Raw genomic sequence first — 12914 nt, forward strand, 5'->3', positions numbered from 1 at the left:
TCAGGGCACATGCCTGGGTTGCTAGGCAGGTCCCCAATTGGGTACGAACAAGAGGGAACCAGTAGATATTTCTCTCACACATTGTTTTTCCCTCCCTTCTCCTCTCTCTGAAACTGGGCACAGCATCACAGGTCAGGAAGCTTGGGGTGGCTGGGGAGGCTGGGGCACCTGATCCCAGGCCGGTGACAGGAAACAGGGCTGCGGAAGTAGTTGAAGGGTGCTGTTTGTGGTCAGTTCAGGGTGATGGGGCACTAGCAAAGCAGGCACAGGCTCTCCAGCATCCATGGGAAGAGACTGGTGCTGGGGAAGGAGGTAAGAAGTAGAGCCGAACCAAGGTGCGGGTGGTGTGAGGAGAAGGGAAGAGGCTGGAGAAATTACGGGGGTGGGTTCAGCAGAGCTTGGCTAATGATTGGGTGCTGTGGCAGAAAAGTAGGGGCCAGGCTGACTCTTGCTTGGTAGCTCGATGCATGATGTTGCCACTGATGGGGCTGAGAAGCCAAGGGGAGTTCAGGGCGCCCAGGGGACTTCCAAGTGGGCCCTTGCCTCAGGTAATCAGAACAGAGCCCTGGGGCTCAGTAGCCAGATACGCACTGGGCTGGAGACCTGGGCGTCACCAGCATGTGGACGATGTAAAGACTCTTGGCTACAGTCAGAGGGGATCACCAGGAGCATCACTTTTAGGGAGTAAGTGTGTTTAGGACCCATCAGGTTCCTGAGTGCCGGTGGCTCCTCTCTGGGGCAGGACACTGTCTGATTTCCACAGGGGCAGCCCCGTACATACGCAGACAGCTGAAGTCTGTGCTTCAGTAAGAACAAGGCCAAGCTGCACTAATCTCCACTGACCACAAGCTTCTGCTGAAAGAGGGGAAACATTCAGATCTGAAAAGCTCTCAGTCCCAAGTGTAGGGTCGATCTGCAAAACACGTTTGGGGTAACGCAAAAGACCCAGGAAACCCAGTGGCAGCTTCCCCTGTGAACATGTGTGTGTTCACATGCCTATTCCTGCACAGAGTGAGCACAGGCTTCTGTTTGCAGGGGATGTTTTAAAATGAAGCCAACTAACTGTTTTAGAAAAATTCAGACCCTTCCAGGTCTCTTGAGTGCCCAGTGACCAGTTAAGACTTGGTGCCTCTCGGCAGGGTGAAATATAGGGTTAAATACAGGGTTCTCCTCCCAGGGGCTGCTTAGCTATCTCCAGCACCTGCAAGGGCCAGGGCTTGAGCCCTTTAATTCTGCTGTGCCTGTCAGCATGGCTGCCCCACAGTGCCCAGGCATGCTGCTTTCTGCTGTTTTGGCCCCTTCTGCCCAGCAGCCAGTTTGAGGTGATTGGGGGTTGGTGACACTGATGTTAGTTATGGCCCACGGCACATCTCTAGTATAGGGTCGGGCATCGGAGTAAGAAGGACTTACAAGTCAGTGGCCTCCACGGTCAGAGGTGTGGACTGTTGGAGCTGGAGGAGTCCACACATCACGGAGCCTGACCTTGGTTTAGCAGTAAATGGGACACCTGCCCGTTTGGTTTGGTGGTCAGGGCATAATTGCCCTCTCGGGAAGGCTTACCTGGTGCCCAAGAGTGGGCAGAGGGCTCTTCGAAGCCCCTCTCCCAGCACCCTGCACTGGCCTTCCACCATTACCACTTAAATGACTTCGGGACTCTCTGTCTCTCTTCCCCACCCTGCTCTGTAAGAACAGGGACCACACTGCCCTGTGCACCGCTGCCTCCATGCCCCAGCATGGTCCCTGAAGCAAATGCGAAGTGACTGGAATGCTTTCAGCAAATGTTTGAGACCTTAACTGTGTGGTGCTACACTGAGAGTACCACCAAGGGAAGACTCGAGAACTTGCAATCTCATGGGAGGGACAGGGGTGGGGGGCATGTGCCACTTAGGCTGTTGTGTGAAGCACATGGGACCCCAGAGGACAGAGCGTCTGGATCAAGCACTCAGGGGCGGGTTGGTAGAGGGCAGAAAGCAGGCACGAGGGTTGGAGGAGGTCCTAGTAGAAGCACAGCCACCACCGAGCAGGGCATTTGGGGGACCACGTGCAACCACAAGGAGTACAAGGTAAAGCTGGACAGGTGTGCCAGGCCTAGATTTCTAGGGTTCTGCATGACAAGCCAAGGGCCCTGGTTTTGTCTTGGGCATGGTGGCAGCCAGGGACATTTTAAGGCCACAGCGTGTTCAGATTTGTGTGTACACAGGTAACCCTGCTGGTGGAGGGCAGGTGGAGTGGAGGAAAGGGGGGCCGGGGTGGGAGACCTTTTTGATCATTTAGTTTAGATAGTGATGACCAGGTCAGTCACAGCTGGGGTGGAGAGGAGAGGACCCCTCAGAGGTGTTGAACAGGGGCATCTTTTGGACTGAGTGACATTTTGGATGGGGACTGGGCGGAGGAGCAGGGAAGGAAAAATACTTCTTTCAGGGCAGGCCTGTCCGGCAGACTGGAAGTGTCCCGAGGGCCTCTCATTCCAACCTGGTTACTCACTGAGGTCCTGTGAGCTTTTCCTGCCTCTTGCAGATGAAGGATTGGACACTGCCTTTGTCGAAGAACTTAGGTATCTGGCTGTAAAGCTTCATTCTAGGGGCAAGCAACATAGTTTTCTTTTCTTTTATGTAGATTTCAGCAAATTTACCAGCCCTGGTCTCAGTGTATGAAAATGCAATTATTAAACAAGTGCATGGAATGTAGCCAAGAAATCCCATTTTCTTTTACGTCATACGGCATAAAGGCCACTGTCAGAGTAACCTTTAAATGGAAGTGGCTGATAAAATTGATGTCGTGATATAAAATGTGAAAAGGGAGGCCCCTTTCTGTCTTCAGGGGCCTCCGTACTTCGGTGGAGATCGTCAGCTGGGCTCAGCGGGCTCAGTGGCTGCAGGCAGTGGCATCTGTGGGCAGCACCTGTTTCTTCTGGGGGAAGGGTGGATGGCGCCGACCCAGTGATCCTGATAGTGTGCTTCCTCCCTCCTCAGTGTGCTGACTGATCCAGCTCCAGGGCCACCGCCATGTCGAGCCGGGGCGGGAAGAAGAAGTCTACCAAAACCTCCCGGTCCGCCAAGGCAGGAGTCATCTTCCCTGTGGGGCGGATGCTGCGGTACATCAAGAAAGGGCACCCCAAGTACAGGATTGGAGTGGGGGCGCCCGTGTACATGGCCGCCGTCCTGGAGTACCTGACAGGTGAGTGCCAAGTCAACTGGGACACTGCTGGCAGTTCTGACAGCTTTTCAAGGGCCTTTCTGGTTTCTTTTCTTTTGAAACTTCAAACCTATGGAAAAGTTACAAGAATAGCACAGTGACCACTTTCATCTAGTTCCACCAGTTAACACTTTGTCACCCCACCCCGTGGGTGGGCAGGTATGCACATACACACACACGTTTATTTTTGGCTGTTACATATTAGATGGTTTATTTTGAAATTCCCTCACTTGTCCTAATAATGTCCTTTGTAGGTTTATTTGGCTTTCTTTCCCAGTCCAAGATCCCTTTCACATGGTTACACCTTGCATTATTGCGTTTGGCTCTCTGGTTTCTCAAGTCTCATATAATCTTAAATAGTTCCTCAGCTTTTTAAAAATTTTTTCATGGCATGAACTTTTTCCCTTTCTTTTTTGACATGGTCCGTTTTGAGGAGTCCAGCTCCTTTTGCAGAGTTCAGTCTGGTTGGTCTTACGCTTGGATTCGGGTTAGACGCTGTAGTAGCGATTGTGTAAGTGATGTTGAGTCCCTCCCTGGTCAGCAGGCACCTGAGGGGATTCTGTGCTGTCACTGGTGATGTTCAGTTTGGTTGTTTGATTACGGTGGTGTCTGTAAGTCTCTGCCCATTCCGAGTCAAAGGCTTTTACCTGACAGCTTTAGTGTTCTCTGCTGATCTTCTACGGTGTTTGGAAAATGGTGAATTTCTTTTAAAGATTTTATTTATTTTTAGAGAGAAGGGAAAGGAGGGAGAAAGAGAGGGAGAGAAATGTTGATGCGCATGATGTATATCTATCAGTTGCCTGTCACACGCCCCCCACTGGGGACCTGGCCTGGAACCCAGTTGTGTGCCCTGACCAGGCATCGAACCAGAGGCCTTTCGGTTCACAGGCTGGTGCTCATCCACTGAGCCACACCAGCCAGGGCCCAATTTTCTATTTCTGTCATTTCTACTGCGTTTATTAATTGGCATTCTTCTGTAAAGAAGAGCTTTACTTCTGTCCTTTTTATTTTCTATACTGTCAATGTTGGTTCACTGATTTTGTTTTTAATTTAGTGGATTATGTACTATCATGTCATTACTCATTATGATGCTCAAATTGTCTCAAATTTGACCCTCAAGCTGGTTCTGGTGCCCTTTTGCCACATCTCCCTTCATTTCTGTACATTTCCTTGCTTTCCGACATCGTGAGATATCTGGGCTTCACCCTAGACCTTCCCTGCCCCCATCTTGGAATCAGCCATCTTTCTAGGGAGTCCTTGGGCCTTTTCACAGATAAAATTCTATTGGTCTCATTGGGGGCTCCATAGAAATTTTGAGGGGCCAGCAGGACAGAGATACCACCCCCACTTTTAGTGATGAGAAAACCAGCCTCAAAGCATGAAAGGACTTTCCTGGGTTGCATATAACCAGTGAGGACTGGGGGGGTCCCACATCCTGCTGTCCTGTCATCACACTTTTACCACTTACTGCTCTGTACACCATCAGCGTAGGTGGCAGGAGGGGCACCCTTGATTCTTAGCAAGGCAAGGTGCCTCTTCCAAAGTTTACAGTGAGGCAGCGGAAGAGCTAGGTCACTTATTACTCTCCTGAGTCTCTCAATTAGGAAAGGCCAAAGGCTCCCCCATGAAAAATGCAGTCATAACTGGTGTGTTATAGTTGTGAGGTGTTTGCACATATTCTGGGACTTTTGATCTCTGCTTGTCAGAGACTCTAAACAGGTGGCATGCCTGGTAGCATGAGCTAGGCCTGATCCTTCTCACTGTACAGATAAAGAAACAGAGGCCCAGAATTTATGTGACACACTATGGCAGTCATCCAGGGAGACCAGGGGAGAAGTCACTAGATAGAAATCAAATCAGAGGACATTGTCTAGTTCTGGCTTGGCAGTTTACATTCTATGTGATCCAGAGTGAGTCACTTAACCTCTCTGGACCCCACTTTCCTTACAACTCAAATGGACACAAGAGTCCCATTCCACCAACTTCAGGCTGCTGGGAGACCAAAGGGCTTTGACCGTATTGGGAAGGCTGATACGATATGTAAACCCAACCAGCCAGTGTTTCCTGGCTCCCAAATGACACAGTGCCCCTATCACTGGAGTTTCCATAGACACTGTCATTAGGTCAAGTACAGCGTCAGTTTCATTTCTTCTGTAAAGATTTCTCTCTTTTATTCACAGGGTGCAGGACAGGGGATGCTGTTGCTCCATCATATCTGAAGCAGCAAGTGTCTGTGCCACAAAGCAAACTTGTAGGCCTTCCTTGTCTGTGCCTGGTTGGCTCTGACACTGAGCACAGTGCTCATGAGGTCACGGTCAGCTGGTCCATTCTCATGGCAGCCAGAGACCTTGACCCTGTCTACCCACACCCGTCGCACCTACCACAGATGTGTGGTAGTGGTCACAGAGGGAAGTGGGAATGGTCAGGGAAGCCCAGTACTAGAGTTGGAAACGTAGCTTTTTGGCAAATCCTTACTCTGGTATTAGCCATGGTAACCCCTGTTATACATATTTTTAAGTTATGCCAAGGCCTTCCACAGCGCTGTGGTTAGCTGAATCCGAACTATTTTCTCTGGCTGCATTCGGTGCTGAGTGACTGGCATGACTATTCCTAATACTAGACCCCAGCATGGTGCCTGGTCCACATGACAGGCACCTAGGGAGATGTTAGTGCTGTTTTCTCGGTCGTTGCTGTGGTCACTTGTGTCCTGTTGCCTGGTGATGGGATGGGACCTGAGCTCGGCCATGTCCAGTAAAAACTGCTGCTCTATTCCACCCCTGCGAACAGTGCTGCACACCCACACTGACAGCTCTCTGGAGGTGACCTGCCTGGAGCCCTGAGGACAGGAAAGCATGTGGAAGTTTGGAAGCCTGGGCAGAACTTTGGTTTGGTCCTTGAGTGAAAAGGAAAGGTGGACCAGCTCTCTTTCTATTCTGCTCTTTGCTTTTGTTTCACTGAAGACCGTTCCCCCTTCATTCCACATGCTTACTGAGCACTTACTGTGTGCCAGGCAGCACGCTGGGCTCTGTATGAAAGCACAGGAACGATGGGGGCAGGACGTACCACCCAACCCGGATGGTAGCCAAGTTTGAGGAGTGCCAGGGAGGGCATCAACAGGCCATGGGTCACCCGGGTGACTGGGGGCCTGGAGATGAACCGACTCAGGAAGGCTTCTTTGAGGAGGACACATCTGCTGAGACCCGGAGAAGAAAATGGTGCTGGACAGCCCTGCGAGAGCTGGGAGAGGCGCTCTGTCATCTGTTCTCCTCTGCTGGATGCGCCTGCTGAGTGGCAGCCAGCTGCTTCCCGGAGCAGGGGAAGATATGTAAAGAGGGCACCAGCCCTTAAGCAGCTCAGGGCCTGGTCAGTGACGGGGCCCAGACCTCGTGCTCTGGCATAGGTGTGTGAGGGAAGTGCCACCATTCAGCAGGTCCTCACTGAGAGCTGTGACGTGTCCAGCATGGGATGTTAGCCTGAACGAGACCTATCCCCACCCCAAAGAGCTTCCTGTCCAGGGGCAGGAAAGAGAAAGAAGGGGATGATGCGGGGCCACGTATGCCGTGAATAGGTGTGGGAAAATGTTTCCTGGAGGATGCTTGTTAAGCAGTTAACCAGAGTGCCCTGCTTGTCTAGCTGTCACCTGAAGGGGGCTGTGGAGGGATTGTTTTCCTGTCTGTGAGGCCTACACCCTCCCACATGGCGTGGACAATGGCAGGTGTGGTGATGGGGTGGATGTGCAGCACGAGGCCATTTTGAAATGGCTGGGCCAGGCCTCCTGCCTTCAGAAGGATCCTGTGGAGACATAGGGGTGGGGCGGGGGGTGGCCTGGATGCGCAGGTGTTGCTGATAGGACTGCCGAGCTACAGGGCCCGCCTAGGCCTGGGTGGCTCTCGTGTAGGGGGTGCTGACATTGCCCTTGTGGCCAGCCCTGGGGTACACTTGGTGTGCTGTGCTGTTACGTAGAAATCAGGTAGAGGCAGTGGAGCTTGATAGTTAAGAGTGTGGTACTTGGTGTCAGAGCTGTCTTTTCTTAGCTGTGGCTTTACACCAGTCACACCTCTGAGCTGTGGTTTTGTCTGTAAAATAGGGCTAACAGTCACTGTCCCATGGGGTTATTATGAGGCTGAAATGAGAGGATGCACATTTGTGACGGGCTTTTCCGTCCCGGCACAGTGAGTGTGCCCATGTACCGTTACATTAGGGTTAAAGCAGAGACAGGAAGGAGTCCCTCGTCATCCTGCTGTGGTTGTCCACTTCCCTTAGGGATGGTGACAGGAGCCTCACCAAGTTCCTGCAGAATATATCAGCAGTGTCAGGCCTACCTCTAGTTGGTTTCAAGCTGCCATGTGACTTCTCTTCCTAAAGCCTGTATCACACTCACTAACAAGATGCTGTGTTACCAGACTCTTCTGTCCGGTGTCAGAAGCCACTTTTGTCCTGAGCTCCTGGCACACTTATGGAAACCTTGAAGGATTTTCCAGTTAGCCAGGGGCCGAGCCTACCCAGCCCTGAGCCGATGTAAGGGCAGAGCTGAGGCCAGCCTAGCACTAGAGCATCTGAATGGGCAGTGGCTCTGCAGGCGGCACCACCAGTTACACACTCCCTGTGAAGAGCACGTTTTCAGGGGTGAGGGGCCAAGCAAACGCCCCTGGTGTGGTGTGGGGAGGCCATCAGGGGCTTGTGTCTGGCTCTGAAACTTGAAACTAGTGTCTGTTTCTTCTCTTGGGTCCAGAGCCCAATGATCCGCTGAACTTAAAAGGAAAAGTCAACATCTGGAACAGGCATGGGTCTGGAGAGCAGACAGCTCCTTCCCCAGATCTCTGCATGCCTGGCTTTGCAGCCCTGCTGGACTCCCCCCTGAGCTCTTCAAGAATGTGATGTCGTCCGCTGTCTTCTCAGGGCCCATGCTCTCTGGGCTTCATGCCATTCTCTACCCACTTAGCCCTTGACTTTCCAGCCTAGGGCAGCTGACGTCTTTTGGGGTTGCTGTGCAGGTTAATCCTGCATCACATGAGTTTAGCCAGTATCCATAGTAAACCCTCAATAAATGATAGATACAAATAAGTAGCATGGAGTAACTGAGGCAGTTTCTTTGAGGCATCATCTTTGCCCCCCATAGTACTATGGTATGTTTTTCTTCATTGATACTTCAAGGGAACTCAACTTTCATTCATCCCCTTTGGAGCCTCTCCCTTGTGCCTTGCACAGCACTGTACAGTGCTGGAAGGGTTAGGGATGTGACCTAAGAACACGTGACATGGCTTTTGCCCCGATGGAATTTCCACTGATGGCAGGGGACATAGAAGCCCACAGACTGGCAAGGGAATAAGCAGATCTAAAGGATAAGTTAAACGTACGTGAGTCTCACAGTCCGGGGGACTGGGAGGAAAGAGCAAGCGCATTTGTGATCTGACGTCCTCAAGTCACAGGTCCAAGCCACTCTGAGCATGGCCCATACTGTGTTCAGCAGGAACCTAGTGTTTGGTGAAATCGAAGGGAGTCTGCTGAAAGTAGGGCTCTGTGGCTGACGTGAGGAGACAGCAAGATTCACACTCCCTCTTTGGAGATGGATGTATGAAGACTTTGATGATTTCCTCAGTAAAGGAACTTGTTTTAGTTTAGGAACCACCTGTTTTAGTTTGAGAGACAGCTTTCTTTACTGCAGGACTTTTCAGAGACTTTAACAGGCTGGTGTCACCTTGAATCTCCCAGGGGAGGAACTGAGGTATGTTGTGGTTCCCAGCTTATATCAGAAAAGCCTTCCAAGGAATACCTTTAAACTCCATGCACAATATGGCATAGGGGACACTGTTGCGTTAAGCCCATGCGAAATGGCACTATGAGTAGTGCTAATGAAGAAATGAAATCAAGAGCCACTGTAGAGAATGAACTTTGGTCTGGCTTGTTGTGACACTGAGACACCAAGCCTGAACTCATGGATAGGAACCTGCGTCTTCCTTCTCCATCCAGGGCCCAGCACATGGAAGGTGCTTCAGTATTGCTAAGTGGGGTAGTGACGTGGGGAGGCTGTGTATTTATTCTGCCAAGCTGAGTCACTCAGGCACTGCTCAGGGAGGGCCTACCGCTGTTCAGGCCTGTGCTGGACACTGAGAGATACATGATCAAAATCCCTTCCCAAGGAACTTACCTTGGGAGCATGTGCCTTTAGAGCCATTTTACTCAACCCCTGAGAGAACAAGTCTGGTTCCTATTCACCAGATCCAAAAAGATGTACGATGACATCTTATTCTTTGTTTTTGGTCCAGAAACACTGTTACACAGATTGGTCACATACCTTCTTAGTCTACCAATTTACGTCCTAGGACTTACGAAGTAAGTCCTGTTTGCAGAAATCAAATCCACTCTCAAAGGATTTCTCAACATTAAAAGGGCCTGGTTCTCCATGCTGAGTGTCTGACACCTTGCAATAAACACAAGTCCTCCCGTGGTGACCACTGTGAGAGGTCTGCTGACTGAGACACCTAAGCTGTGGTCTGTTTAAAAACCTAGTGTCACAGTAGTTTGTGCATTTCCACTTCTCACAGGACAAGGCTGTCCTCTTTGGATCTAATCCACAAATGATGATGACATTGGGATTTGCAGATTCTTAATTCCCTCCTCCTTTCCTGTTTCCCAGGTCCTGCCCCCTTGGTTCGGACCTTGGTTTTCCCTCTCCTGTTTCTTGCCAGCGACCAGAACCTCCACAGCCTCCTAGTGGGCCCCTGGCATCCTGTCACAGCTGGCAGTCCTGCCTGAAGCTGCCTGTGTATACTTCACTGACTGATGAAGTTTACAGGGCCTGCCCCTGACCTGGGGAACAAGCAGGGTCCCCTCAGTGACCTTATGGCCACTTTGCAGACTAGATGAAGCCCAGCCCTTGTGCCTGGCTGTTTCCTGCAATAAAACCCCAAGAAAAGGGGTGGTTGTTAAAAATATACTTGGTTTTGGCAATTAAAAGGAGCATCTTCATCCCAAGTTTTAGCTTGTTTGATTTCTGATCTGTACCTCGGGTCCGATGTTTCATGTCCCTTTGTTGTTAGTCATTGGGCCCCACGCCATCCCGCCCCCATCTGTAAGTGAGGCAGAGCCTGCAGCTGGCTCTGTCACTTACCTGGCCTCTTTACCACCTGCCTATCCAGGACACCCCAGTGTGTTCTGTACTCACACAGCTAAAAATAAGGCAGGAAGAAGGAGGAGGACTGTTAGGCTGACTCCTTGATTCTCTGAGGCCCTCTGAGTTCCTTTGTTTCATGCTAGTTTGTGTGACCACCTCTATGTCAAACTAACTAACACTTCAGGCCAGAACCCAGCTGACCTTTGCGAGCACCTTCTTGGACATTCATGCTTGCCTGGGGCTCTCGGCACCCATTGGTGCTCCTTGTTCTGCAGAGCAGTTCACCAGCTTCATTTTTTTTTTAAGTAAAAAACCACAGGAAAGGGAGAACTAAGGGTTTTCATGATCCAGAGGGTTGCAACTACAAAAAAGTTGGAAACACTGAAGTTAAAACTCCAGTGTGCTGGTTACCAATTGTGCGTACACTATATTTAAATGCACGTTCTTTTTTGTGGTTATACAAGTAATTTGTGTTTGAAAACTTAAGAAGCTAAAACTTACTATAATCCCACTATCTAGAGATATAACAGCTGGCACTGAATGCCCTTTGTGTGTATGTATACATGTATGAAAGAGATTTTAATGTAATTGTTTTACTAATATCCACTATTGATGATCTTTACTGGTAGCTGATCACAGAAAATCATCACTGTCAAAGCAAATCATGAAGTAATGATGGAGGTGCTCTCTACACACACTACATTGTTCATCCTCCTTCAGTTTCCCAGGGCAACAGATGACTCCATAGTGATGGACATTCAAGGAGTGCTTGACAAAGCAGCAGTTTAGCAGTAGGTGCTTTGACATTTCTTCTTGACCCTTTAATGGTTCACATAATACTGGTTTGGTGGTAGTGAACTCCTTTAGCTTTTTCTTATATGGAAAGCTCTTTGAATATCCTTCAATTCTAAATGGTAGCTTTGCTGGATAGAGTAATCTTCATTTTAGGTCTTTGCTTTTCACCATCTAATATTTCTTGCCAATCCCTTCTGGCCTACAAAGCTTCTTTTGAGAAATTAGCTGACAGTCTTATGGGAGCTCCCTTGTAGGTAACTAACTGCTTTCCTCTTGCTGCTTTTAAGATTCTCTCTTTGTCTTTAACCTTTGCCATTTTAATTATGATGTGTCTTGGTGTGGGCCTCTTTGGGTTCATTTTGTTTGGGACCCTCTGCGCTTCCTGGACTTGTGAGTCTGTTTGCTTCACCAGGTTAGGGAAGTTTCTGTCATTAGTTTTTTAAATAGGTTTTCAATTTATTTTCTCTTCTACTTTCAGCACCCCCATTATGCAAGTGTTGGTACACTTGAGGTTGGTCCAGAGGCTTCTGAACTCTTCTCATTTTGGGGGGAATCTTTTTGCTTTTTGCTATTCTGATTGGATGTTTTTGCTTCCTTATTTTCCAAATGGTTGTTTCGATTCTCAGCTTCATCTGCTCAACTGTTGATTCCTGTAAATTATTCATCATTCCCGTGTTGTGTCCTTCATTTCTGATTGGTTCCTTTTCATGGTTTCCATGGTGTTTTGGTTTTTTTTAATGATGTTGAAGTTCTAAGCTTACTTACTTTTCCCTTAAGTTCATTGAACATCCTTATAACCATTGTTGACCTCTGCATCTAGTAGATTGCCTATCTCCACTTTGTTTAGTTTTTTTTCAGGAGTTTTGTTCTGTTTTTTCATTTGGGACATATTTCTTTGTCTCCTCATTTTGGCTGCTTCTCTATGTTTGTTTCTATGTATTAGGTAGAGCTGCTACATCTGCCAGGCTTGGTCAAGAGGCCTAATGTAGTAGATGTTCTGTAGGGTCCAGTGGTACAGCCTTGCCATTCACCCAAGCTGTGCATCTCAGGTGTGCCCCTCATGTGGGCTATGTATATCCTCCCATTGTAGCTGAGCCTTGATTAAAGTTGACACCTCAGTGGGAGGAATTTACCCCCAAGCTGATTGGCTGCAAGGACTGGCTTTGGCCACTATGGAGGATCAGCTATGGATGGGCCTACCCCACTGAGAACAATTTATTTCAGAGGGCTCTGGTGCCTGCTGAGTTTGCCCCTTGGTGTGTCACTTGTGGAGGTGGCTGGATGGTACTTTGACGTGATCTGAAGCTGTCTGCTGGGTGTGCTGGTTCTGGGGCCTTCCAGGAGATGCAGGCCAAGGTCAGCCACCACCTGTGTTCTGTCCAGGGCCATCCACATGGGCCACAAAGCAATCTGTGAGCAGCTGTTACTTGTGCTGGGCTTGGAGGTGCCCATGAGAAGATAAGCTGCAAACCAGGGCCAGCTGCTGCTAGTGCCAGGCCTGGGGCTACTTAGTGAGAGGCATGGGACATGCAGAGGCCAGATGCTGCTTGTTGGAGATACTTTAGGAAAGTCTGAAGCATGATCCAAGACAGGCCATTTATATGGAAAAGCCACTGGAAACAGCTTGGGTGGGCACAAAAGTTGGTGGGGTGGGGTCTCGGAATCACCAGGGTGGTTGAACAGTTAATGGAGTCTCAGACATGGCCCCTGCCTGCCTGCTCTGAGGGGACGGCTCAGAAAACAATGCCCTCTGCCAGCACTTCTGTCTGGGAGAAAGAGGCCCCTCCAGCTCTTGTCTTGATACCAGACA

The 12914-nt window shown here is 49.6% G+C and overlaps 1 protein-coding gene across 7 annotated transcripts in view; it reads left to right on the forward strand.

Annotated features, from left to right (window-relative positions):
* The window catches only part of LOC123806052 (core histone macro-H2A.1), a 74609-nt gene that overhangs the window by 7398 nt on the left and 54297 nt on the right, over positions 1 to 12914 (forward strand). For all 7 annotated transcript variants that reach the window (XM_045819050.1, XM_045819031.1, XM_045819074.1 and 4 more), the window contains one exon: positions 2973 to 3177. In XM_045819050.1, coding sequence (XP_045675006.1) covers positions 3006 to 3177 — 172 coding nt within the window. In that variant the 5' untranslated portion in view covers positions 2973 to 3005. The remainder of the gene's footprint in view (positions 1 to 2972; positions 3178 to 12914) is intronic.

The sequence above is a fragment of the Phyllostomus hastatus genome, unplaced genomic scaffold (assembly GCF_019186645.2).
Source record: "Phyllostomus hastatus isolate PE091 unplaced genomic scaffold, TTU_PhHast_1.1 phas_contig_150, whole genome shotgun sequence".
Lineage (NCBI taxonomy): Eukaryota > Metazoa > Chordata > Mammalia > Chiroptera > Phyllostomidae > Phyllostomus > Phyllostomus hastatus.